General features: G+C 38.0%; 2 protein-coding genes across 2 annotated transcripts in view; one reads left to right on the forward strand and one right to left on the reverse strand.

Moving 5' to 3' along the window:
- Nucleotides 1-27,995, forward strand: part of LOC139143798 (multiple epidermal growth factor-like domains protein 6) — a 435,859-nt gene that overhangs the window by 317,199 nt on the left and 90,665 nt on the right. The gene's annotated exons all lie outside the window — the stretch shown is intronic.
- On the reverse strand, nucleotides 486-27,995 carry LOC139143792 (acetylcholine receptor subunit alpha-like). Its single transcript, XM_070714346.1, has 7 exons — nucleotides 27,556-27,995; nucleotides 18,216-18,291; nucleotides 15,438-15,580; nucleotides 10,132-10,176; nucleotides 9,435-9,544; nucleotides 2,289-3,654; nucleotides 486-1,888 (listed from the first exon to the last, which is right to left on the reverse strand). Exons 2-7 carry the CDS (start codon nucleotides 18,286-18,288, stop codon nucleotides 1,769-1,771), a joined length of 1,857 nt encoding a protein of 618 aa, XP_070570447.1. The 5' UTR covers nucleotides 18,289-18,291; nucleotides 27,556-27,995; the 3' UTR covers nucleotides 486-1,768.

The following is a 27,995-nucleotide window of genomic DNA, read 5'->3' on the forward strand; positions in this document are numbered from 1 at the left end:
ACAGTGACTTACCATAATCGGGTAACAGCATACGTTTCTTTTCCTTCGGGCCTAAGAGTCGCTTAAAACAGTCTGTTACTCTCGGCCTACGGCATCGTGAAAACAGACTGTTCTGGGGCGATCCTCAGCCTCTCGGACAACAAACGTTTACTGTTACAACCCTGATGTCTATTCGATATGTGTATACTTTTGCGGACAGAAATAATCACATTAAAAAAAGCATGTCAATTTTATTCAAACATGAACCTTTCACTGACAAAGGACAAATTGTATTTCACAAGCGCGAAGTTTTACAAATAAATATATTGCTTAGAAAAAAATCTGTTTCATTATTTTCCTGAGGACTTGTTGATATTTTATGAAATTATAAATGAGAGCTAACTATTACGACTGGTGCATTTGGCTTTTAAACATACCACAATGTAATTATTGGACGATTCTAGGTACAGTTCACAGTAACAATGGCCTAGGTACACGCATCAAAAGCAGCGGCAGTCTCAATTATCGATTACTGAGACGCTGTGTTTAAATGGTACAGATTACGTTATTACAGTAGAACAAACCAACCAATAATACAAAAATAAAAAAGACCTAAAATAAAAGGATATTTTATTTGTACACTCCTTCCTGATCGTGATCAATTAATGATCTTTGGAAAATTTTGATTTTCAAATTAGAAAGTTTATATACATTCATTAGTTACACCACGACTTGAGCACAAAAGGCGAAGCAACCGATTAGATAGAGTAAGAGTTTATCGAAAACAGGACTGAGCTATTAGGCGAAAAATGCTGCTTCGTTAATTGTTCTCATCATTTGTTTGGTGTCTGTCGAAGAGTTACAATATAAAAAATATCAATAGTAGCAGCAAATCATCATTATCAACAACAACAACAACAGCAACAACTGCAACAATGATAATAATAGCGTGCTTCCAAATTATCGTCACCTTTCAACAAACGTGTTTTCCCGGGAAGCAAATCATTTTGGAGTTAGAATGGCCCAGGACTTTGTTCGTACATATCGATTTATTTAATGAGTGGCGCCTTTTCTGGCTGATATGGCTCAGAGGCGATTAAATACATCATACAGGGGATGAACTTTGACCGCGGAAATAAGTACAGCATCGATTGAACGCTGGATGTGTTGATTCACACTGCAGGCGGTTAGGCCTACCATCTTAAATCTCGAGGACTTCACAGACACATTCATTATTCTCAGCTCTCTATGGATACCAGCAGGACGCATGAATAATGCAGGTGGGAACAACCGCGCAGACTTAAAATGATACATGTAGGTCCTCGCACAAGTCACGTGACTATTTCGCTAAAGGCGAATCCATGAATATCAATTCTCGGGTATTCTTTATGAATTCATATGAAGCACGGTGCCAATGAATATGACACTTTACATGTGTCAATACAGTATTCAACTATCTCCACATTCAGAGGGCAGGCACGTACACAGCAACAAAGACAACATGTCACAAGATTTCATCAGGGACGAAATCCCTTCGTTAGAGGAAAGTGGTCACGGTTATGCCACCAAGACAACACAACATTCTAAGTGGCAATTTCACCGTCAGTTTACACCATAATGAATTAAACACAAAATGCTGTATGATAAGATATCTTCAACATTATGAAGAGGACAATAAAGATATCTGGAAATCGTAAATCCGAGGTTATCATGGCCAAATTGCCGCATTTCTCACAGAGGACTTCGCCCCCTAGTGGTCGTTTCGAGAGGAGGGATGGAGTTTCTGGATCTAGCACACTCCACTGACCAATAGCAGCACGATACAGTTTCCTATTATGAACCCAGCGGCAAAGAGCACCAACAAAATCCTGTCCACCACCATGGCAACATACTTCCAATCTTCACGAACCTTGAAAGAAAATAGCAAATCGGTTCTCAGACTAACTGCGGGTGATGTATCTCGTTAGTCGCTAGCATTCAATTGTTTGTTACAATATAATATGCTTATCCATGCGTTTCCAATAACTAGCACTTATTCCATAAATTGTCAATTTGTTTTGAAATTACATTTTCCATAATCATAATTTGAGTATTTTTACTACAAATTTGCTAATTCCTATGAACTTAAACTTCATTCAGTTTGTATTCATTAGTTAGGTTTTGCTTTGAATATTTACTCAGCCCCGTGAATAGATAGTTCATTCTCTCTCCAACCCCCACCCCACCTCACCCCCAACCCCCGGTGAATAGAAAGTTCATTGACCGGACTGCCACTCGCTAACGCGTGCACTATCGATTGAGTCACTCACCTCGTATTCTTCCTCTTCTCGCTTTATGAAATCACTAATTACGTCAAGGTTTGCCAATATTTTCCTCTGAAAGTCTGTGACACCGTCCCCGTCCAGGCCTAAAGTTGACAGCTCGTACTCGCCGTGTTCAAGACCTGTTGCGTCACCGCATTCCTCTGCAGGTGGAGGTGGCGGTGGCGGTGGTTGGGACGGCGGGGGCGATGACGGCTGGAATGGCGTGGCTTCCATCGGTGGTGGTTGTGATGGAGGCGGCGGCGGCGAAAGTGGTTGCACAGTTTGGTACGCAGAGTCCTTTCGCAGGATCAACGCCTCAGTTTCCGCGTAATCCGACTGCTCAAGGGGCGAGTCCTTGGGCGATATCGGTAAATGTTTTCCCTTCCTGTTCAAGTCACCGGTAGGCTCAGAGCAGGACTCCAAGTTACCCAAATTGAAATGCCTCGGACACGTATGTGCAGGGGTCATCGGGTCCTTGCGAGGCGATGAGCTTTTCCTGCGGAACCTGTAACCACCGTTCATTGCGGGTTTTCTTTTATTGCTGCTAAACTGTTGAGAATCTGACATCTTGTAGTCTCCAATGTGACAATCGCCCGCCGCAGATTTCTCAAAAACGACGAGTTCGTGCAATTCCTTGTACAGCGCCTGCTTGTTTTTATTACGCCGGCTTCGAGATCCCTTCATACACAGAAACCTGGGAAGGACTTCTAAAAACAGCTTCCTGACAAAGACTGGCATTGTGTGCGAGTTCTTACTACGGTAGTGAAAATTCAGCACAACTATTGTCGATATGATGGACGCCATCACGATAAACATGCAAAAGAGAATATACTTGACAATCAACGGTGTAGTTTCTGACGTCGGAGGCATAATCTCAGCAATTATCAAATTCAACACAGAGAGCGCCAAAAGTATGGATATACTTAAAGTGATTTTCTCACCAGAGTCGGGCGGTAGATAGAACACGAACAGCGTGATGAATGACATGAAGAGGCACGGTATAACCATATTTACGATGTAATATAGAGGGCGTCGTCGTATGACTAGTGTATACACAAGATTGCTGTACACATACGGGCAACATGGGTACTTAATCAGCAAATTTTCAACAGTCGAACTCTTAATCTCCCACTCCACGTTCTCCAGGAAATCCTCCTTGACGATGTGTTCGTGCATCGGCTGCAGAATCGTCTCGTTGCCGTTGTATTCCCACGTCCCGAACTTGAGCGAGCACTGCTGCACGTCGAACGGGAAGTACTCGATGTGGATCACGCAGGGACTGGTCAGGATTGCCGGCGGTGCAATCTTCACCGTCCCGTTGGACGATACTCGTGCGTTCTTCGAAGTCTGTAAATCATAGTTGCCGTCAGCGCTGAAAAAGAATTGAAATAACAAGTTGTACATTGAACAAGTTACGGTGAATGAATATGGTTCAATACGATGCCAAACCCTTCCGAACTCTGGTTAAATATCATGTTTATCAATTTACTTTAGGCAGCGTTCATGGCTAGGGTGGGCCTGAAATCCAGAGGGTCATTCTAACTTTGGATATCGCAAAGGGGATCATTCTTTTTTCAAGTCCCAGCACAGAGGGACGGAGACGAATCAGCTGACTTTTCATAAGTATCCATCTTGTCGAAAAGCAGGTACAGTGTTTAAAAAATTCGGGGAATAAAGTGATTCTCCCATGTTTTCATTCCCTTAGATCAGTTAATTGCAATCTGAATATAAGGAGCAGGTTTTCATGCCAAATCAAGTTTTATTGGATCAAAGACAGACTATGTCGAGACAACAAGCCAGGACGTTTAGAAGATGGACAGGGTAGTTTCATGTTGCAGTTGTGGTTTCAACACCCCTCCAATTTACTGTTCGCACAAGACCGTCGATTACAAGAATACAATTGTACTGGATACTAACTCGATACTCTAACTGAACTGTGATCCGAAACAATCAGAAGTTACCTTTCGCCGACGGTAATTTACCATGCCAGACAGAGCGAGCGTATTATTCGCTCTTCGTGAGTCAAAACGAAATACGTATTCCACACCGCCCTTTCCCTCGTGGCAGTACTCGCTCGGTAAACTTTACTATCTACACAAGCTACCCAGCGAAAGAATTTCCAACACGTTCGACACAAGTAATATATATTCCTTTCATCTGAACGCAAACATAGTGAAGGAATCTCATCTCATTTTCAAACATGGAATGTGCCCACTACTGGAAATAAATCAAACCCATCTCACATGTTACACACTGATTAGAGGGTTTATCGATGACAGTATCATACACATTGTCAGTATGTCACGTTTCACACTCATCCTTCTGCTGTCAGACATCAAGATCCTTCGTGTGTGCCCTCTGCCTGATAACTGCCTCCCTAGTTTCCTTCAACATCCGGGAATGCTATGTCTTTTTAAAACCGTGGAAAGTACAATAAAATTCCTGACTGAGACGTTTTGGAATTAGGACCTCTCTCCTACGAGAGAATTCCGAGCACGTTGATAAGAGTGCACTGTAAAGTTAAGTGTTAAAGGATAGAACACCAATTAAACGCCTTTTTGTAACACTTTTTGAACGCGTCTAGACGTTCAGAAATTTAACACTACGTGTTCAACCAACGTTCAATTTTTTAACACACGTGTGCAGATTTTGAACGCTACGTGTTCATCAGACATTATATTGAACACCATGGTGTTCCATATCAGAACACTCGTTGCACATGAAATGTGTTCAAAAAATTGAACGCATTTACGCGTTCAAAGGGCTGTAACACTTTTTGAACGCATGGACGCCGTTCAACGATAAGTGTGTTAAAGGCTAGAACACATGATGCGCGCTTGTTGAACACCTTTAATTTTGGGCGTTCAGGGGGTGTTCAAGCCTTGAAATAACATTACAGACCACTGATATTCAGTGAAATTATTTTATTCTAAAAATGCACAAAACATTTACATGGTAAAATACAATAATTTACTGTAAAATGGGCAAATAAACATTGCTACTTTGTATGTAAAGTTTGTCAGAGGAAACTACCAACGGTGTAAACACCCTATCAAAAACATAAGCAATAAAAAATCCCCATAAACACTGTAGATCGTTTTTAAAAATATGAACAAAGTAATAACAAAACTGGTTTTACTTAAATATTGTGGATTACGTTTTATGTTCATACTTGTTTAAAACGTACAAAACTCATCTGAAAAAGCTCACAATTTGGCTTACTTATTGTGTTGAAAACACGTATATGTATGAAATGCATACTCCATTTTTTGTGAGATGGCTTCTTAAAGACATTTCCTCTTGTGTAGACAATTGTAAATTTTGAAGAAAAACAGTTAGTCAAGGCTTCTAGTGCACATGGTATATAGTTGTCCATATTTAAGTAAACACAACATGTCAAGTTGTCAAATTGTCACAGTAAGGCACAACATGCAGAAAGTGGGGAAAGTGGGTCCTTGGCAGAATAAAACCTATTTCCTTGTCCAACGAAGTCCTTCATAAACAAAAAGGTTTGTTTGTTTGTAATATCTTTAAATAAACCCTGAAATAAATCGGTGACATTTCAAAATCTACTTTTCAGAAATTAAAAACATATTCGTAAAGACCTTTCAAATTCTGGTGTACCCTGCTATTAATTTTTATACAATATTTTTTACCAAAAATGGTAAAAATCGCCCTTAAAATAAAAGAAAACGTAGATTCATCATAACTTGAATATATCACATTCTGGTAATCCCTAATATCTTAAAAATATCTGAAATGTCTTTAATGTCTTAAAAATACAAAGTTGCAAATTTCTCCATAATTTGAACAATCTGAAAAAGGCTATCAGTAGAGATCTATGTCCTAAATATCAAAGCTGTTAAATTGGCAGTTTGAAGAAGATTTTTGAAAGATTTTTTGACCAAAAATGACAAAGATTGCCATGAAATATGAAATATAAAAATTTGAATATTTCATCACAATTAGCACAAATTTGACTAAGGTCATTATTAGGGACATGTTTACCAAATATTGAAGACGTCAGTAAAAGAGAAGATTTTTACCAAAAAAATAGCAAAATCAGCCTCAAAAACATAAATTTGCATATTTCATCATAATTTAAACATATCTGATTAGGGTAATCCCTGGGAACCTGTAATCCAAAGATTAAAGGATTCGTACAGGCTGTTTTGAAGAAAAACCTTGTTATGTACAAATTTGAGTACAATGCTACACATCCACTTATTTAGCTGACAGCAAAGCTAAAAACCAGTTGCTAAGAACAAGAAACGCGTTGAGCTACAATACAAAACAATCTTAGGTTCGATAGCAGGCTACGATCAACTAAATGTTACAGGGGCATAAGCTTTCAAAAACGTGAAGTCTCCTTCATCAGATGCAAGGGGAATGAAAAATTGAGGCATAAAGTGACAGAAAATGCAGAGTGAAATTTAAGAAAATTCAGTAATTCAGAGTGGACATTTTTACTCTGAATTTTCTGTCCCTTTCAGCTTTAACCATTCCACTCTTGCATCTGATGAGGGAGACTACATGTCTGTGAAAGCTTATTCTCCGGCAACATATAGTTGATCGTAGCATGCTACTAAAGCTTAGATTAATTAATTACACAAATACAGAAACTTATCAAAATTCAGTTACTGACCCTTGAAAGTTTAAATCGACATTAGAGATGAATTGGGGTTCTCAAGCTTGGTTCCAGACAGCTACCTCTTCTGTAACAACTCTTCGATTTTCAGTTAAGTCCATTATTTTACATCCTGAAAATAATGCAACAATAGGTATTATGGCGAGATGAGACTTTCTTTAAAAGACAATGGGCTGATTAGGTTTAGGAAAAGGGGAGCCTCTTTTCAATACTGTTACAAATATTTGCTTATTCTTGTCATCAACTGATTAAATAAAAAAGCCAAACTCTCATATGCTGAAACAATACATTGTATAATCTACGATGTTAGTTGATGTTTTCCATGCGATTGTCTCTACTAAAAGACATGTGTTAGCTGTGATTACGCAGCGGTACTATGCAAGGCGTATCGATCGCGCTCAGGTCAAGGGTTATCGCTACAGTGTGTTCGATGACCCTTGACCCGAGAGAGATCGATCGATAGGCCATGGCCAAAAGTACCACTGCGTATTCACAGCTAGTTGTTGGTATACCAGCCACTGAAAGAAAAAAGGTTTCTTCACGTAGTTAAGCTATTTCAAAGCACAATACAATTAATTTCAAAGGATAATAATACAAATGTTTCAAAATCTAAAACCTTTTACTATTTTGGAGAGAAACTTACCCTTTCTGGTCTTGTTCCGCACGATCACGACTTCAGCATGCGCTTACAAGAAAAATGTCGCAACTTCCGTTTTGATGCATCATGGGATAAGAAAAGGCACCAAACTTGAACACCAAGTGTTTAGAAGTAGAACGCCTCTTGCATGCCAATGTTAAAATTTAAACGTTCATGGTGGTTTTCTGATTGTCTTTTCAAATTTTCAAAATTTCAACCCGAAATAAATGTGTAAAATTATTTTTTATACTCCTTTTTTAGAAAAAACATGCTTTCAGCAATTGTAGACCGGAAATATTTTTCACTTAGTGTGAAATTTGTCATACCAAAATCCGTGTACGTATGCCGGACAGCGAGGCAGTAGTAAAGTTAATATAGCCATTGTAAAGTAAAAAACACAAAAGATTGTTAACTGTTTCAGAGTATTGTAAAATTTCTGTGATGCTGAGTTTTTGAACACTTGAAGGAGATGGTTGTTAACACATCGTGTTCAGGCTTAGAACATCATTGTTAATAATATGAACACTAGTGTTAACAATGTGAACACTGGCCGTTCAAATTTGAACACCGACATGTACATTTTGAACGCGTAAAGACGCGTCTAGCGTCCGCTATTTTTACAGGTGTGTGCATTGCATAAGTATACTTCAAAAGCGCGTATCTTTGCAGCAAGGAATGGTTGGCTGTTCCATAACCTGTTCACCCCAATTCCCAGTAAACAGGTCCTCAATCATTATTGACAACAAAAGGGTTGGGCCAAGCCACGTTGGTGAAGGGGTTAAAGGGCGTGGGTCGTCAGTTGCACATATAGGTCCCAGTTGTTTTGTTAACAAAAATATTTTATTATCTCCCCAGCAGTGGTTTCACATATATTCAGAAGCAGGCTTGCGTCGTTTTGATCCAAGCTACATCTAAGGTACCCTGTTTAGTGTTAGTGGATGTATATAAATCATTTGCACTGCGAACGTCGGCGAGGAACCACCTTTTCAGATATAACATCTAATATCAACTTTTGTTAAACGAAATGTTGAAAGCAAAACGAGTGCGTGGGACTCAAGTCTCGCGCACGCTCCCTTGATGGCTAAAATCTCTTTAAGGTAGAGCACCTCGGGAACAGAAATTCAGGCATCAAGTTTTGACAATCTTTTCTGATCTACCACTTGTGGAGTTCATTTTGAAGCTTACGGAATAAATGAAATTTTCGAGGCTAAGTTTTGTGAAAATCGATAACGTTATTATTCCCCGATGAGTTAACACAGTGAAAGCGGCCATTTTGAAAGTCAATACCAGTAAATGTTAGGTAATCTGTTTCTCTCGTAAAAAAAATTGCGCGTTGACCCCTGATTTTTATTCTTTATTTGGAAAGAGAATGGTTGAAAGTTTCATTGAGGAAAGCCTGAGCAAAAGATTATTCTTTCACTATCGAGGCGCATAGTTTAGTCATCAAGTTAGCAACAGCGTCTGTCCCTGTGTTCTCACACACTTCACTTTAAAGTAGAACGCGCCTCGGGGACAGATATTCGGACTCTCAAACTTTACAATTCTTTTCTGATCTACCACTTGTTGGGGTTCATTTTAGAGCTCTTAGTGTAAGAAAACTTTTAAGCGGCTTAGTTTTTCGAAATTCGAAAATTGTATTTTTCTCCATACAGTTAACACAGGGATGGCGGCCATTTTGAATTCTAAATATCGGTAAATCTTAGCTTATTTGTTTCTCTAGTGCCAAAATTTCCACGGTGATCCCCGATTTTTATTGTTGATTTTGAAAGAGAATGGTTGAAAGATTCCTTTCAAGGAAAGTTTAAGAAAAAGTTTTAGTCTTTCACTTTCAAGGTGCATACTACCTTAATACGTGAAGTGATCTTACCTATTATAAAGTGCCATATCTGGATACCAGAGGCGTTCAAAATTCAGTACGACTGACGTAATACCTGTGTAATTGTCAGGGTCCCATATCAATCTGTAGTCAGCCCATTGCTGTAACAAATTATTCACAATCATAAGACATTCAGTACTCGAAGTTGAGGAGGAGAAATCTTTCGATTCGTGCAAGAATAGCAAGGGCGGATATGCATTTGTACACACACACGTTCCGGTTGATAAGATGTGCCCGCCAGTGAGACAGATGTTCTAAACATGACTCCAAATATCCATTTCCTGGGTTATTACTGCGAAACACAGTGCAAAGGTGACTGTATATGACTTCTAGCAGGCCATTTATTTTATGTCAGCACTTCGTAGATCATAGCCGTTATATTGTAATACACATTGGACTACAATAGAGCACGTAATTATAAAATACAGTGGAACGATATTCATGTGGGTAAAGCTACACTTTTCATGGGCGCTACTAATCTCGACACAGTTGAGAAAAACAAGAGGGACAATAATTGCTCGTTGCTGACGATGACCGTGTAAAAGGCAGGTAGGAAATGCTTTTATCTTTCAAGTCATGATCTTCGTACATTGGAAAATAAATAACGCCTCTTCTCTATTGGGAAAGGCATATTAGCTTTTATACACTGGCTGCATATGGACAAAGTCACGTGACTATCACGGCTCACCTGTTTCATCCAGACACTGATTTGAATAATTTGGTTCTTTTCATCCTAAAACGAAAGAAGAAAAAGATTGCATGTTTGTGTGTGGTTCAGTCCAAACGAAAGACGGTCCGAGGTTACCATAAAAATTAATCTGATCAGTGCTTATATTCATGTTTATGTTTCAAAGCAAACTTTGACATTATCGAGAGTCACGTAACTTAGCAACATCGGCTTTGGTTCGCATTAAATTTTCCGATTCTGACTGTTAAGTTTGGGTTATGACCTAGACGCATATTTCATGCACGGGTTTGACCTAGACATACTCCAACACCCGCACATCGTCTTGAACTCGTAAACATTTATTGAGACGGTTTATTTAAACCACATTAAGGCAGTATGCGCCTCGAAAGAGAAAGGCTTTAGACATTTTAGTTTTAGGTTCAGTTACACGTAATTACGTTGAAACTTCCATCAGTACTCGTAGCGTCTTTGATAACAAGACGTCGCGTACGTGTAGCACGCACAGACGTTCGGAACGGCAGACGACACTTTTTGTCATAATTACAAGTAGTATTTTTAGATTTGTTTGATGTTTTCCGTGAATTTAGACGCGCAACCTCGTAAAGTCTCATCGTTAATTAACAAACATCTTTGATATCAGAATATATCAGAAGTAGCAGGCCAGATCATACTATGAAATAAATCATTTGCACCGCGAACGTCAGCTAAAACCACTTCGTCACACATAACATCTAACATCAACTTTGTTAAACGAAATGTTGCAAGTCAAATACCAGTAAATGTTATAGGTAATTTGTTTCTCTCGTAACAAACTTTGCACGGTGACCCCAAATGTTTACTCTTGATTTTACAAGAGAATGGTTGAACGTTTCGTTGAGGAAAGCTTTAGCAAAAGATTAATATCAGAATATTTCATAAAGTTTGCACCAGTAAAAGGTATACTTGCTATGATTTCGCGCCATGAACGAAATGTAGAAGTCTCATTCCACTTTTTATCTGACACCTCCGCAAGGATTTCTTAAACCCCATAAATAACTGTATCAAAGAAAATTGGCCGTTTTAATTCGAGGGTAGAACGAGGTATAAGAATAGTCGTCACGTAAAGAAATTAGTTTTTCTTAAACATTACATGAATTCTGCATGCATCAGCAAAATCATCGGAAATGCGCAACTAAACCAAAACTAAGACGTCGAATTCTCACCACAGCAAGAGGTTGAGATTTTGATCTAATAAGTGTGTTTCATGCAAATGTAATCGGTCTCATGGCATAAAGTTCTGTTTGTCCGTGAAACAAGCTTAACTCGTGCATCTTGCAACCTTTTCAGGCATTTCTTGTATAAAATTCCTGCAGGACCTAAAACTTTACTTTAGCTTATGTAATTTAATGTATCTTACCTGTAAAAAATACTACATATCGAAAATATGGTCGACTGCTTGAGATTTTTTTTGACTCATATAGGTAGCAAAATCGTATTTAAGGCACTGAGAATTATGCTCTTAGGAGAGACCTGATGTTGCCGTGTGTATTACACAGTAATTATTGTGGGGTTTTTCTTATGAAACAGTAAAATATTATCTCGTTTTGGAATGGTCGACCCTTCTCACCTGCACCCAATAGGATCTTTTAATATGAATGAGTGGCTTCGAAGTAGAACATATTTTAATAAGTTACTCAAACACCTTAATTTTTGATTGACGTGAGCTAAACCCGAGAAAGTCTATCTTAATTACACTCAGGAATTAAATTACAACATTCAATGTTTATGAACGCATTGTACGATGAATGTTTTTTTACAGCACGGGACTTACTGAAAACCCTTTAAGTGTATGAATTACGTCATTTGATATTTAATGATACGGGTAAATATTTTAATAATGTATTGTTTTTAATTGTTATAGGTTTCTAATTTCAAAATCTTGAAGACATAGTAAATGTTTCTACAAGATTTGATACTTTGCAGAATCATGGTTTCATGTTACAGCTACACCTTATTGTCTAGTTTCCATGAAATATGGTGAAATATCCAGTATTCGCCTTGTCGATCTACACACGGAGTTTTAATCATGGTATTCGCATTTGTGTGTTCGAAATTCATGACATGCATACACGTCATTTCATTACAAGCCGTTTCGAGAAGCTGCAGGGAGTGGAGGCTATGAAACTGTAGTTGATAAACAGAATGACATGCAATTCTAAATGAAATTGTAAATGACTTGACTTGAAATTGTCAAAAGGTGACGATTTCTACTGATCCTGTAATGAAGTTGCAAAACACTCTCCGTTGCTCTCCCACATATTGTACGCACGCAGCCGAGGGAAAAAACCGGCGAATAACTTGAACATCAGGGTGAATTACCTCACGTCGTACCTGGTTATGGCCTACAGCGATCAATACATTAAGTCTGAGCTGCCAACAATTGACTGTATCAACCGATAAGCAGGCCGAGTATTGCGAAGTCTGCATGTCTATGAGGTAAGGAGTACTTAGAACTTGAAGATACACCTACAGCCATCTTTCAGAATGACGCTGTTATAATGACGTCATGAAGAGGTAATGATTGCCAACCTTTATACATGTCTGTGATGACATGACAGATATAGGATATTAACAGTTTCTTTACAGGGTTATATGGTGAATTTTATCTGAGAGATGACCTTTTCCCAATATTTTTATTTGTGTTCCATAAAATGCATTTTCTTAGTCTACTCCCACAAGTGTGATTAAGTGCAAAAAATATGTCTTGCCAACCCGATGCGGCATGTGCAATTTGTATGCAATTATTGACAAACGTGTTCTTAGTCCAGACAAAACTCCAGTTGTCAACAATAGCATTTGGCATTAACCACACAGAGGTCGCATTGAGAAATGTACCATTACGCATTTCGATGATTTGGAAAGATAACAAGAAATTGCATATTGCGAATAAAACTGGAAGTAACATCAAAATTTATAGCAAATGGAACGTTAACATACACTCCAGGCTTTCCATTGTCGGATGAAATAAAAGGTAATTTATAGATGCTCTAATAGTTTCATGGTAATGCTTTGCCCATGGTTGTCATAAACGAACAAGGTTTAGTCAAAATAGATGTTTTTTATAGTTTCATGGCAATTCTTTGCCCACAGTTCTCATTAAATGAACAGGGCTTAGTCAAACATCATATGACGAATAATTGCTGACGCAAGCCGTTACTAGTGTGATGCATGTAATATCTGACACAAAAATGTCACAAGACTGATATCACGCTGTTATTCCCAAATTATGCCCTTCTCTTCTTGAGTATGAATCATGTGATACCCGTATTCCGTGCTGAGATTAATCTGCGCTATTTCACTCACGCGGGTTTCTTCATTTGAAGACAAAATAGTGAATGACTTGGAGTTTAATGATGCATTTCAGTAAAGATGACGCCGAGAGCGGAGAGTAGCCCCAATGCCATAGCATAGTCGGAATAAAAAAAACCTCATCTTCCCAAGTAAAACATTTGGAAGGGGGCTCACTTTACTCATAAATTCTGACAAACGTTTGATTACGTTTTATATGATATGGATTAGATATTACTGATTTTTAGATTTCCATAAGGACACAAGTTTACGGGTCCAAAATGTGATTGATAACTCTAATGGTGGATGAGCTGTGTTCACGAACCAAATACTGAGTATTTAAACATAGTCACGAAAGCAGACTGTACATTACAGAACTCGATGCATGCCGAATACAAAACTATGACATTATATCGAAAGATGTTACTGGTTTCTGGCAAGTTCAAGACCATAAATATCGAATATTGTGCTGATTATTTTTTAATGTGGAACGTACGAAACGACGAAGGCAGACTAACAAATGAACCGTTATAATGTCCACCAAGGCATACATGCCTGTGCGTTATTTTGTGTGACTTCTTTTAGCACACCATGTGTTAGTTGGGGGCGTGATGGAAGATGAGGCGTGATTTCAACGGCTGTAAATTGTCTTGGAAACCATGATCATTATGGAAATACATCTATACATGTTTTATCATTTTGTTTTCATCCTTGGTGTTTCGAGCTTATCATGAAAAAGGGAAGAGGTACCCGTAAAAAATTCCAGAGATCAGTAACGCTCCTCGCCATCTATTTGCCGTGGTAGAAGTCCGCAAATTGCGGTGACAGATGAACTGGGGGGGGGGATAAAAACGACACCAATTAGCTCATGTCTACTTTGTCGCCGAAGGTGTTTTATTTATTTGTCGAATTTTTCTTATTGATGTTGTCTATTAAACTCGTTAGACAGCCAGCAAAGTTCCATGTAGTGTCATAATTGGGTAACATCACAAAATATATATCTTGTAAATTTGAGGTTGCCTGATATGGGAGAATTAAAATGATTGAGATCCTGTGGGGGGGGGGGGGGGTTCGGTAGTTTAAAGCGGAAACTGGGTAAGTGTATATGATGATTGCAAGTAAAGGACGACAAGAAGCGGATGAAAATAACCCGGCAGCGTTAGGTACAGAAATAAATACTTGTACTTTCCCGTGCTTAAAACGACTTAGACTCTTAGGGAAACCAGCTTTGTTACTGTGAACACTTGATCAAAATGATAAGTGATCCCCTCTGACATACAGTTCCTTTGGAAAACGACAGTGGTTGGATATTGTATCTGGCTACATTGGTATGACTGGTTTACCGAAATTAACCGTGATGCTCTTAGACTAACTAGTGTTACCGCCAGCACCAACTGGATGTGGGCAGGATCGATACACCGTAAACGCTTAAAGGCTCGCGTCTCAACTGAAAGGTACCTTTTTATCTGTTTCGACCTCTAATTGGATTGCCTACGCTATGCTGGGTCTGGGTCCATTAATTAAAAATTTAATGCCGATAAAATTTTTATTTAAAATGGTTTGTCTACGAGTATAACCCGCCGTGGGTATTCTATCGCATTTTGATTCCGTCAATTTTGAATCGATGAGCGGTATGTCAGACTACAATAACTCCCTGTGTGGTTGCCTTCATGCAAAATTTAGAGAAATCAATGAAACCAATGATACAGGAAGAAACATCAACATTATTTGGAGGAAAAATGTGAACAAAACCTCTTCAACAGGTGTATCAATATATTAATCTGAAGGACAAAGTGTTCATCCATTTTCAAGTTAAATTATTACAAATGGTAACACAGTAAATAATTGCAAATAATGGTTTCTTTAGAAGACAATATTGACACACTTTTGCGTTACGATGCAGGTGTGTACATGTTACACAAGATGACAAAAATACTTTTTCGAGATAAAATTTCGACTGTCATTTGCAAATTACTCACCACGTTCAATAGTTGTGTGATTGACAAGCCAAACTGCATCTCTAGTGTTTGCTCGGGTGACGACACAGGGCGTATGGCTTTCTCGTAGTTTTGAAACAGGTCCAACTGCAGTCTGCTTTCGTCACAGTCCGCAAAACTGCCATCTTTAGAATCGAAAAAAAACCATAGCCGTGAGAAATTCAACTACTTATCTCGTTACGCATGACAGTAATGATGCGTTAATTGGTCCACCCACCTCACGACTAGAAGTAATACGAAACCCAAGACGACTACCTGTAGTCGCCTGGGCGTAGCTCGTGAGCTTAAAATGCTTTATTTTTAAACGACACGTCATCATAACCTGTTAGTCCCTTTAATTTGCCACAGAAGCAGTAGCTTGCTCTCTTCCACATCGACACGAAAGTACAGAAAATACCGTAATGAATATCATATTTTCACACTTTTCAATTGAACAAGTACATGTAAAGTTTTTCTATCAGGCTTATAAAACTAAGAAGGGCTCAATATTTCAATAAATAACGCGCTTAGTCTCTCAATTGTTATATATGGCCTATCGGAATCCTGTAAAAGCTACAGTATTATTGACTGTGATGTGGGAGATATGATATTTTTTATGAATATTCTCAGAAAACCAGGGGAAGTCTGTGTGTATATATGTGTAATACATGCGCCTTAAACATTTAGAAATACGGATGTCGTAACGGTATGGTGCATCTGCGCAGTGCTATATCATGGGGGTGATAATGTTGAGAGATTTAGTTTTCAAGTCTCTGCGAAGGAATATTTCAACTTGAAGCAACATTATTGATTCTCAGATTTGTTAAAATCAATTACAATGAAGTATCGTAAGCTTAAAAACTTTTACAAAGTTGTTTTCAATTTTTTCTTAATGTAGTTATAAGCAAGAAAAATGTAAGGGTATCATGAAAAAAAATCCTGTTTTTGACTGAGAGCTTTTTCTTTATTGCAATCAATAAGATATGTGTGCATATTTTTAAACAAATAATTTACATGGTGATCAGTGCAAGCTTCAAATAAAATACCCTCGTCATACGTGATTCTCTGAATGCGAAATCTACGGATACCGTAAATTTTTGACAAAAGAGGGACATTTTGATGGTTTTTAAAAAATGTCGACAGAAGCTTAAAGTTGATGATATCTTTCTCGAGATTTCCGTTGGAATGGAAAACCGATTCTGTCATGCAATAAGCGTGAAATCGATTTTTCAATTCATTTGGGGGTCATTTTAAGAGTGCTTTTGTGAAAGTGCCATCAATGGAAATAAGAAATCCTCTTCTCCACGCATTTTCCCATTCGTTTACTTTTTCTTTAAAAAAATCGATGACCAATCCATACTTTTAGATACTTGAAATGCTAGCTACATGCTAAACATGATGCGCTGCGAATGTTGTTCGCAAAGCCGGAGAGACTTGAACTGCCAATTCCCTCCACTCGTCCGACGATATGCGTCCAGGGGCTTGTTATCTCTCATTTGTTGTACAAACGTGGAATGGACAATGTCATGTAGATCGATGAAATTTATTACGCAGGTATCCAGTGCTATTGACTTTGATAATGCTGATTTACTCAAGCGTAGGTATGGTGCTGAGAGACATACATTGGTTCATGTCAGCCAAGAGGTAGCGGTAACTTCAACTTGTATAAACTTACTGATATCAATACTTTGAACGCAGTCATAAAAAACAAAATTATTGTTTTGGGAAAAAGAACACCAGTCGCTTTGTGTCAGAAATTAGAGTGCTGGATGCTAAAAGTAGAGCGTTGTTATTCATTACACAAATTACTTCAAGTGAAAAATTAATTATATATATATATATATATATATATATATATATATATATATATATATATATATATATATATATATATATATATATATATATACAAAGTAATGATATATCTGTTACTTATATCTGTACTTAAGTTTCATGCATCCTGCTATAGATGCATAAAACTTAAGTACCAGATATAATTACTTTGAACACAGACTCAGACACACAGACACACATACATAGACACACACAGACACACACAGACACAAAACACACATACACACACACACAGGTATATATATATATATATATATATATATATATATATATATATATATTATCAGATATAAATACTTTGCACTTGAAGTAATTTGTGTTATAATATATGAAATATATATATATATATATATATATATATATATATATAATATATATATATATATATATATATATATATATATATATATATATATATATGGGGGGAAGAAAGGGAGTGAAGGAGGGAAAAAGGGACGGAGAACGATAGTTTTATATACTGCAATAACCGAGGTGAGAACTTTTTACTTTTTATACTCCTTTCTCCTTACGTATCGAACTGTAGCGAGTTTAGGTTTGAATTGTAGCGTTAATTGAGCTTCGCTGCACTTCGCCACGCTTGTTCTCATTTGCATACAACTTCCCACCTCCAATCTTGAATTAGATGGATCGTTTTAACCATTTGAGCGCCAAAGTCAACTTTTGTTGCCTTCATAAAATATAGTGCAGACAATTTTTTTTTCAGATCAAGACAATTTCTTTTCAGATTTTTCCAAAAATTTTGATAAAAAATGTAGTCAATGAAAATTTATGTCCTTTGGTTCAAAATTACAAAAAAATAAAAAATAAAAAAAAAGTTCATGCAAATTTGGAAAATGTTGCACTAAAATTTAGGTGGGAAAATTACACCTCTCAAAGAGTTAAGAGACTGCATGCACGATCACTTACTTTGGAGATAGAGTAGAACTAGCACCAGCACATGGAAAGCCATTCTGTCCTTGTCCTTATACCGTCTAGACATAACCTGAAAAAATAGCAAGGAAATTAATTTTCAACAATATCTTCAACGAGGCTAAATAAAACGTTGATATTTCCCCAACACAAAGATATTAGACTTGCAGCAGGTGCAGAATTTTAGTTTCTGTGATCAGTGACATCTGAACACACGCCAGAAAATTGAATGGCCTAGATTTATGTGTATGCACTTTGTATTTTAATCGATTGGAATTTATCATCTTCGTACAGTGGTCGATATTTTGTGCTTTGTAATGTCACAACACTCGTGTTTACCGATCTGTTCCTAGATGATATATTTGTCCAAAATCTTTCAAAATGTATCAATTATCTTTCCAATCTCAGTGTGTGCGTGCGTGCATTCCGCTTGCACACGGTCGATTTGCTGTGAGCAGCGTCTCGACATCCGCTAACGATGTGACGCTGCTCTCCAACTTATTGTATAACGTTAGGGATCAGAAAGAAGAATTTTGAGTTGATTAATGGCAAGATGCACCGGTCAAGCCGGAACACGTGCACTCACTGATCAACTAATTAACCCACGAGAAGTTGAACGAGAAGGAAGGCATCTGTATGAAAAAACAAATTAAATGAGATAATTTTCATCGCGAGGAAAGCTTGACTTTTTAGCGACTCCTAAGTAGCCTTAATTGAACATGAAATTTGCCTGCATAAATGACAATTTTGAATGCCCATTTCCTTGGTTTTAAAGCATTTTAGCTGATATTTATACTTCAATGTATTCCATTTGTACTTTTCTCATACTTGCAAACAAATCCAAAGTTCTATTTTCTGTAACGTCGGATTATTTTGCCAGTATTTTTGTCCTGTTTGTTACATACATTTCTCATTCTAGTGTTCTAACTGTCTATATTACCTGTACCACAGTAACGTATGGTATTATTGTTGACAACTGAATTTCTAGTCCGGACTTCAATCCATTTCGTCAACAATGTAAACTCATGTTGTACATAACCTAGTGTGTTAGGAAACTTACTGATTTTAGTTTCAGTAGAGCGATAATTTTGTTTGTTGTAATGTAACATTACATTCGAGAGGAAAATAATGAAGTATATTATAGTATACAAATAAAAAATGTTTTCAAAAATTATGACTACTGTCCCCTCCTTTTTAAAGTCAGTCAAATCACCAGATCAGTTGTGCCTATAAGGTTTAAAGATATCGATTCAATTATCACAACATTACTGTTCTTCTTTTACCATTCAATTTAGAGCCAATTCCTCAGTGGTCAAACTGGCTAGACTGAATTTCAGCCCGCGCATTTTAACGCTATCGACGGAACAATCATCCCGCTTCCATTTCCATTTACGTAATGGGGAAATGAATTCTTTATTCGTTGAATCGATGGTTAATAGTATGATTAATGGTTATCCAGATCTCCTGATGTATCAGGATATTTCAGGGCAATACATGTGTAAGCATAACTTTAAACAAGATTATGCTTCCGGAAACAACACTAAAAATATACAGACAAACTATGTCTTTCATTGTTTTAAGGTAAAGGTAAAGGCTATTTTACACGAATTCTTTTCTCAGAGTTAATGTCAAGTTTCAAGTGTTAGAATCAAGATATTTAGTTCAAATTTTCAGGATGACTCCCTTACTTAACACTTTCTCCAAAGAATATAAAAATTGTACATTTGCAGCCATGGTTTTGAAATATGACACCAGTAAATATTAAAATTTATTTTTTCACATTGTTTTACATATTTGAATTTAATAATAATTAGATAGTACTTAATACTACCAAATTAGTTATAAATATGTTGACACTATTAATTGTAAGATTTGTACGGCAGGATTTGTTAAATAGAGTGTGTTTTTATGATTGTACATGGGTCTACATATCAAAAAATTATTAAAAAATTCTTTCAAATTTCAAAATGTGATTTTTCAAAAAGTTCTTCAAATACAGGAAAATTATGCCATAGTAATCTTGTCTGTAACCTTGTTAATAGGCTGTAAAAATTCCATGTCCATATCTCATTTCAAAGGTTGGATTAAATTGGCATAAAATTATGTAGGAAAACTGTTATTCTGTCAAAAATGTTGAAAACAAGCCATATATGCAGTCTTTTTGGTTAATCTCACTTTTGACACCTCTTTGACACTCAAAGAATCTAAAAATGCATTTACAATAGCAGTCACGCATTCTGAATGCAAGCACTGCCTTGTCAAACTTTCCTGAAAAACAGCAAAAATGACTTTCCCTTTTCAAACATTTTTAAAAGCTAGGGGACCTCTACTATAGTTAGAACACTAAGGACTGCCAACTTCCTCTTATTTGGTCACTTTTTCAGAAGTTTCAACAGTCTATAACTCTGCAATGCCTTTGACCCCAAATGTCTAGTTTTTTTATTCCACAGAGAATGTTGACTACTTTTATATTTTAATAGTTTTATTGAAGTTTATAACTGACGCTCTAGCCTTTACCGCCACCTTAATGTAAAATTTAGGAAGCTATGATATAAACGAATCAATTTCATAATGAGCAATGAACATCGACGGCTTACCCCGCACCAACCGCTCACCCGATGTATCATTACAAATATTAACTGAAATGTATTTTATATATTGCTCTGCCTACAGAAACAAGGGGGTCGAATTGGGGGTTAGGGTTGTAACCTGAACTTTACATGCTTGGATCTATTGCCATCCGCCGTACAGACGGTGTGCATCTAACGAGCAAACTGACCTCGTTTCGGTGGTACGCGTCCCGAAGCTGAAGATCAGTCTCCACTACGCGTTCTACCTTAACAAAAATTATTCGCAGCTGGTGAAATCGTAAAGTCAGCTTAGTACTTTCTATTATTCTTTCCTTTTCGGTAAACGTGCCAAATAAATATGACCAACTAAATGCAAAGAACTCAACTGCAAAATCGATAGTAATGAAAACTACTTCACACACTCAATCGAAAGAAATGTTGACACAATTTTCTCATCATCAACGACAAATTTATATGGTATCTTTGAGATTATACAGACCTTGTTATAACAACAGACCATCGAGAATCTATATTTTCTCGATAATCTATATTTTAACAAGTCTCCTTGAAAACATGCTATTATAGAATCTTGATGTGAGCCTTCGCATCTTATAATCACAGTTTTTCTCTCTTTCGCAAGAAACTGTGATACTCGTAAGTGGAAACAAAATGTGTCACCTCTTTTTAAAAACTAGCCAAAATCTGTGGCAACATACAAATTGTCCCCAGCCTCAAAATATTCAGGTTGCTGATACCTCATATAACGAGGACAAGGTTTGGATCAAAAGCGAGACGTTCTGTGTGTAATTGCGCATCTGTTGTCTTATATGATAAAACCACCCGGATGGAGTATGAAACAACCAAAAACGAGATGAGAAGCTTGTTGACAGTGCGTGCCCGACCACCTGTTTCCTGTCGTTAGTGCTATAAAGATCCTTCCAAGAGCTATCACAGGGCCATTATACTCGATGAAGAATTAACCATTATAACACCGCATCAAGACATACAACATGTTTTTTCTCTCTTACGCGTTATTGCGCGTCAGAGGGTGGCCCGTCGCCTCGAGCTTATGCTTCGTTAATCACCGTCGGGGGATGGGTTACATAAGTCCTGGTTATCATAGGTACGATAGATAGACAGACAGACCGACAGACACAGACAGACAGATAGATAGACAGACAGACAGACAGACAGACAGACAGAGACAGACTGACAAGTGACACCGATCCTCAAGTGAATGTTATATTAAATGCACATTTGCCACGAGTATACTTTCTTTATCTATTATACTTTCTGAACCAACCTTTTAACCAAAAAAGATAATTTTTTCCCTGAGAACAATAAAACGTACACAAAATTGCCTAAAAAGCATTCATCGATTGGATGTATTATTATGTAATAAGCCGCATATGTCGCCGGTATTCGGAACACCGTCTACACTGAGAAGCCGCTATCGACCCGTCGCTAATCCGTTCCAACAAAAACGCCATCGATCGGCGTTGGTAGCCGGGGACCCATGGCGTGTAACATAAAGGTATCAATGTTTTGTGTGGGGTTATGCATGCATACATGGCCAGTATTGTTGACGACCGAGATGCACATCCTTGTTGTTATGTTGCCGTTTTCGTCAATGGTGCGGAAGATCTGCTGTGTTCAAGTGTTCTGTGCTGTAAATAATGATAATGTAATCGTGAACTGTTCGTTTCCAGTGGAAAAGCGGGCTACGAGGGCATGGATCCAACGGGTGTGCGTTCTCACCAGATATCATTGACTTGAAGGACGACTAGCGAAACTAATGAGGCATTATTTTCGGTGCTCCCTTAAGGTAGAATGCGCCCCGGGGACACAAATTCGGACTCTCAAACTTTGCAATTCTTTTCTGATATACCACTTGTGGGGGTTCATTTTAAAGCTATTGGTTTAAAAAAAAAATTCACTGGCTTAGTTTTTCGAAAATCCAAAATTTAATTTTTCCCCATAGAGTTAACTAAGGGATAGCGGCCATTTTGAATTTCAAATATCGCAAAATGTTGGGTAATTTGTTCCTGTAGTTCCAAACTTTGCATGGAGACCCCCGATATTTATTGTTGATTTGGTAAGAGAATGGCTGAAAGTTTCATTGAGGAAAGTTTGAACAAAATTTTAAGTCTTTCACTTTCGAGGCGCGAACTACCTTAAGTTAGCATGAGCCTCAAGGACAGCTATCCGACCGGGCTACGGACACTCACACTTTACACTATACGTTTCAGATCTATCACTTGTGTGAGTTTATTTTGAAGCTCATGGGGTAAATATAATTTTCACTGTCCCAGTTTTATGAAAATCGAAAATTATATTTTTACCATGGAATTAACGAGGGAATAGCCGCCATTTTAAAATTTCAAAATATTGGTACATTTCAGGTACTTTGTTCCTTTGATTCCAAAATTTGAGTGGCGACCCCCAGACTTGGTTCTGAAAGACAACTGTTGAAAATTCTTGTGTGGAAAATTTGAATAAAAGTTTGCATAATTCACTTTCAAGGCGCATGCGACCTTGGAGTATGGTTGCTTGTTCTTGTTCTAAATCCATTTCAAAATTTCGAGTACCTGTGTACAACTTGCCGACACAACCTGTATGTTTGTGTTATATATATGTTATACCAATTTGAAAGTCAGCAGGTCAGTTTTCAATGTTCATAATGCAGCGCTATTGTTGAGAACTGAATTTTATTCCTGAGTAGAATTCATATATCTATAATAATGTTGCACATGCATATTTAAGCAAAACTCTGACCTGAAACGTCAAGAAGGGAATTTTTCTCCAGCAGGGAGTTTGTGCCTGCTCCAACCGTGCTATAGTGCGAATATAGCACGGTTATTTTACCGTCTCGACCAATCAGATCGCAGTATTTGCGCCATCAATATGCAGGTATGATATACAGTAATGTACATTATGCATTGGTACATCGATGGTAATACTTTGTATAAGGAGAAGAATAAAAAAACATAACTGGTTTGTTGAACAAAAATAATGTCAATATTGTCAAAAGTTGCAGTTACTGTCCATCTACTTCATTTAATGATGTTAATGATATCCATTACACAAAAGTATTAATGCAGCATTATTGATTATTGAGTGGGAGTTGTAAAAGGTACAACACACCCTGACACTGTGCACAAAATTACCAGAAACATACCACTCTGCGTTATTATGAAGGTCTCGTTCAATCACTAGCCCTCTCGCGAGAATTCCTACACAGCGCAAAGTGGATATTTCTTTATAAAAAAATCATCCGAAAATCAGGGTAGGTTTGTCACTTTGCAAATACGCGATAAGGCTATTCCAATCGAATATTATGACAAAAGCCTCGGTGTCGCTTACAAGCCAGACGGATGAGTCGTACCGTATCCTTCTTACAAGAGGGAAGATAATATCATGACTCACCCGATTAAAATCATAATTCATCCGGGCTAATAGGCCGTGATTTACGGCCGACTTTTAACGGAGTGACGTGTTCTGTATTTCCTCCGCAGATAAGACAGAAATGTTTGCACTGCGCGCAAAATTTATGGTACTGTATCAACGCACATGTAGGCTCTAAGCGGGACTGTACGCTGTACATTTGTAAGATTTCCATGCGAGTCAGCATCGAGATGGTGACAGATATCTGAAAACTGTGGCCTTTAATTCGTTGCAAAATCATTGCGAGGCGTGCTTTGGTAAACCGGGGGGGGGGGGGGGGAGTCCAGAACCACATCACACACACACACGTCAGAAGCACCACAGTGTAACTTTGCTTCGAACACATTAGAACAACACTGTTATCGAGGTATATCCTCACTTGTTCTGAGACAGTCTGTATGGCTACATCAAGCCAGATCACTTTCTGCGTTCCTGCGATTTTCTCTACGCGATAACTGCAGTTGAAATTGGACAGTCTATGACAAGCATACCCGCAGAGTTCCCCTACCAACACAATACGATGCTAACACGAAAATGAGAAAATCGTCAATTTTCTCTGTTTGGATGAAATAACTGAGTTTAGGGAACGACGCCTGTTTTGATCTTGCTCTACCTAGCACGAAAAATCGAATTTTGTGATCACTTTCCGTCTAACAAATATCAGGAAAATATCGGAAATACATAAAAGTTACAACTGAATATGGAACTTTAAGCCTTTTATATTAATGCTCGCTAATAGATCATATAAGTTATAGTCGTTTCCATTTATAGGTTAGTACCTGTCGAAATTGGAATACTTAAAATTTCGCCCAAAACTTTAGGTAAGGATACTTCAACATATTCCCTTTAAGAAATCAAGAATAAAAATCTAGCGTCACAGGGGAAAAATTTGGTACAAGAGAAACAAATTGCTCAATATTTACTGACACTTGAAATTCAAAATAGTCGCTATGCCCCTGTCAATAGTATGGGAAAATGTTCTTTTCAAATTTTTACAAAAATAAGATTTTTTACTTTTTCTACTTTATGAGCTTCAAAATGAGCCCCACCCCTCACAAGTGTTAAATTAAAACAGTATTGCAAAAGTTTGAAAATCACTATATCTGTCGTTGAGGCACATTTTATATACCTTATGCGAGTTGACTGTAACCGTTTCTTGGGTAGGGAAGATTTTCCTGGCTGCATGTAAAAAGCTTATACCCAACTGACGAAACTATGCATTGTTAGAATCATGAGTCTAATGATTTCAAAGGAATGCTTCGTAAGTGTTGTTTGGAGAGCAAAACTTAACACGTTTTTGGCTCGTCAAGTTCACAGAGACAATATAAATTTGTGTTGCATAATCCTTTGCAACATAATCCTGCGGACTGTGAAGAGCACAGCGCAATCAGATTCCGAATCGGTAGAAAAAAAATCCTCATCCTTTTTGCCGTAGGGATGCGGATCACAGCATAGTAAGAGTCGTATTAGCTGGCTTTACGTCATCGGTCAGACAATCTCCCCAACTCAAAACGCAAAAGATCCGCTCAGTTTATCACACAATCACTGTGCCAGGTTTAATAACCAGACTGCGTTCCGTGAGCACACCGACATTTATATGCACAGAATTCGTGAATCAAACTCGATGATTACGCCGCACGACGGGGAAGCAATCACGGTATCTCAACACGGATCTCACTTTGGACTTAAATCCACCAACCTCTGAAGTGTGTTTAGGTCATGTGACGCGCTAATGAATTAAATTTCAGTTTCTTTATATATCAGAGTTTATATAAGAGTTCGCGTTTTTTGATAAAGTTAATGTATTTCAAAGGATCTCGTACGAGAGAATTGCAATTTCATGAATCGTATTTGGCAGATTTAGATCTACATTTCACTGCTTTCTTCTCCTTTCGCGAAACGGCTGATGACTCAGAAACGAACCTCCCCAAGTCTATCACGAACTGCTATACGGAGTGTCTTTGGAGAGCAAATGGCGCTCGGTTATGTAAGTTTTGTAAATGTCTATTTCAAGCGTTTGAATGCTCGTGAAAAAATCAATCAGATGCATTTTGCGGCGGGGGATTACTGTACCACCGTAAAGGATACTTTAGAACTACAGACGTGGCAAATGCGATTACAGCAATATAAAAGGCAGCGGCCCACCGTCTGCGTATCTAGTGATATAATTGCTTTGTAAACGGTGGCAGTTAAAGACAGCGATAAGATCGCCGAAGCAGGATCTTTGAAAGAAAACGTGTTTCGCTTCGAACTTAATGTTGTAGAAAGATTGTACGCCCACAGGTAGAGTGGACCTGTAAATGATTACGAAAATGCACAACGCCAACGTACGTCCTCGTTTATGAAGTATATTAGCATATTAGGAGGTTTAATACATGTACACGTTCCAGAAACTCCTAATGATTGCTGTCTATACGAAGCGACGCGACTGGTTCCCTTGACAACGACCATGTATCAAGAGTTCACCCGAGGCGTCGTCCCCTGTTCGAGGCCAACGAAGATAAGTCCTCCATCAGAAATACCGCCACAAAGATGCTCTACAAGACTCGCATCTTATGAGCTCCCGAAACAGACGGCATCATTGGCGATGCCTTTGCCATGTCTATTTTGAGATTCTCAAAAGACAGGATTTGAAACGTGTCAGCCAAGTCCATTAAGACAAGATCTTTATACAAAGTCACGGCTGTCATCCATGGCTGCAAAAGTTGAAGTTGAAATGAAACGCCAGTGCATATACATAACACTTTGGATCTTCACAGTTGATAAATTCGCATCACAGTGACGTAAATATAATATGCAGCCATTACACAGTTCTCAAAAAGCGGTTAAATCTAGCTTTCATGATGTGAAATATACACTACGTGGGAATGATAATTAGATAATTAGTATATCATCAGGATCGTGGTAAAGCCTTATTTAAGCAGAGCCGAGTGAGACATGACGGGAACAAAAGATAACGCACGGCCGGTGCCGTGAAGTTGCAATTAGAATCGAACTATTCGATTTGTCGCGACAGGGGGTGTTTAAGCATAAAATATTTAGACAACAAAAGAGCCACTTTTAAGCACGGTGCATCGTTTCATCGTTTCACATTTAAAATGCGAGGCAGATTTAACTGGCTGCACTTTGCCACAACCCTGATTGGTCCTTTTATGGTGTTTTGAGCTGGTTGATGAGAACTTCAATACCAAACAAGGTTACTCTCACCTGTCTCACGTATACGGCGCTTCTATTTCTGCATCAAATGACACCACTTTCTGCAATGAGCGTTCTAAGAGCCCCACGTATGTTGCCTTCGGCTCTACGATGAAACACAGTCTTACCTATGTCAGCGTTTGATTTACGTCCACAGCGTTGTACATCCCCGACGAGGTTGAGCTCGCTCAAAAGTGTGAAAGCGGCAAACGCTGAAACACTGCATTCAGTGTCCGGGGAACGTCGTAACAAAGCGATCCAGAGAGTTTACGTTGATACATAGATGCAGCTTTTGACTACGATATTGTAAAGACACTCTCAAAGTAACATCATTTTGCCTCCCTAATCCCAGTAATTAGACAGGCTACCTCTCCTTTCCAACGGCACTGAAAAAAAAACCGAGGACGCAATCAGTCACAGAAACGTTGAGTACCAGAAGTTGATGAGCAAAAAAAGAGGCACCATGCACGTCATTTCTCCGGAAACTTCAATTGGTCTGATGAAAGAAAGCGCTCGCCGACGGCACAGGTTGCAAACACAGGCGAGCAAATAGGTTGCCGCGGTGCAT

This window comes from Ptychodera flava, chromosome 11 (genome assembly GCF_041260155.1).
Source record: "Ptychodera flava strain L36383 chromosome 11, AS_Pfla_20210202, whole genome shotgun sequence".
In the NCBI taxonomy this organism is placed as follows: domain Eukaryota; kingdom Metazoa; phylum Hemichordata; class Enteropneusta; family Ptychoderidae; genus Ptychodera; species Ptychodera flava.

Coding starts and splice junctions, on each gene's coding strand:
- LOC139143792 (XM_070714346.1), bottom strand. CDS start 18,288: ATGTCTAGACGGTATAAGGACAAGGACAGAATGGCTTTCCATGTGCTG. Junction 10,177..15,437: donor TCACACAACTATTGAACGTG/GTGAGTAATTTG, acceptor CTTTCGTTTTAG/GATGAAAAGAACCAAATTAT. Junction 1,889..2,288: donor GAGAAGAGGAAGAATACGAG/GTGAGTGACTCA, acceptor TTTTCTTTCAAG/GTTCGTGAAGATTGGAAGTA.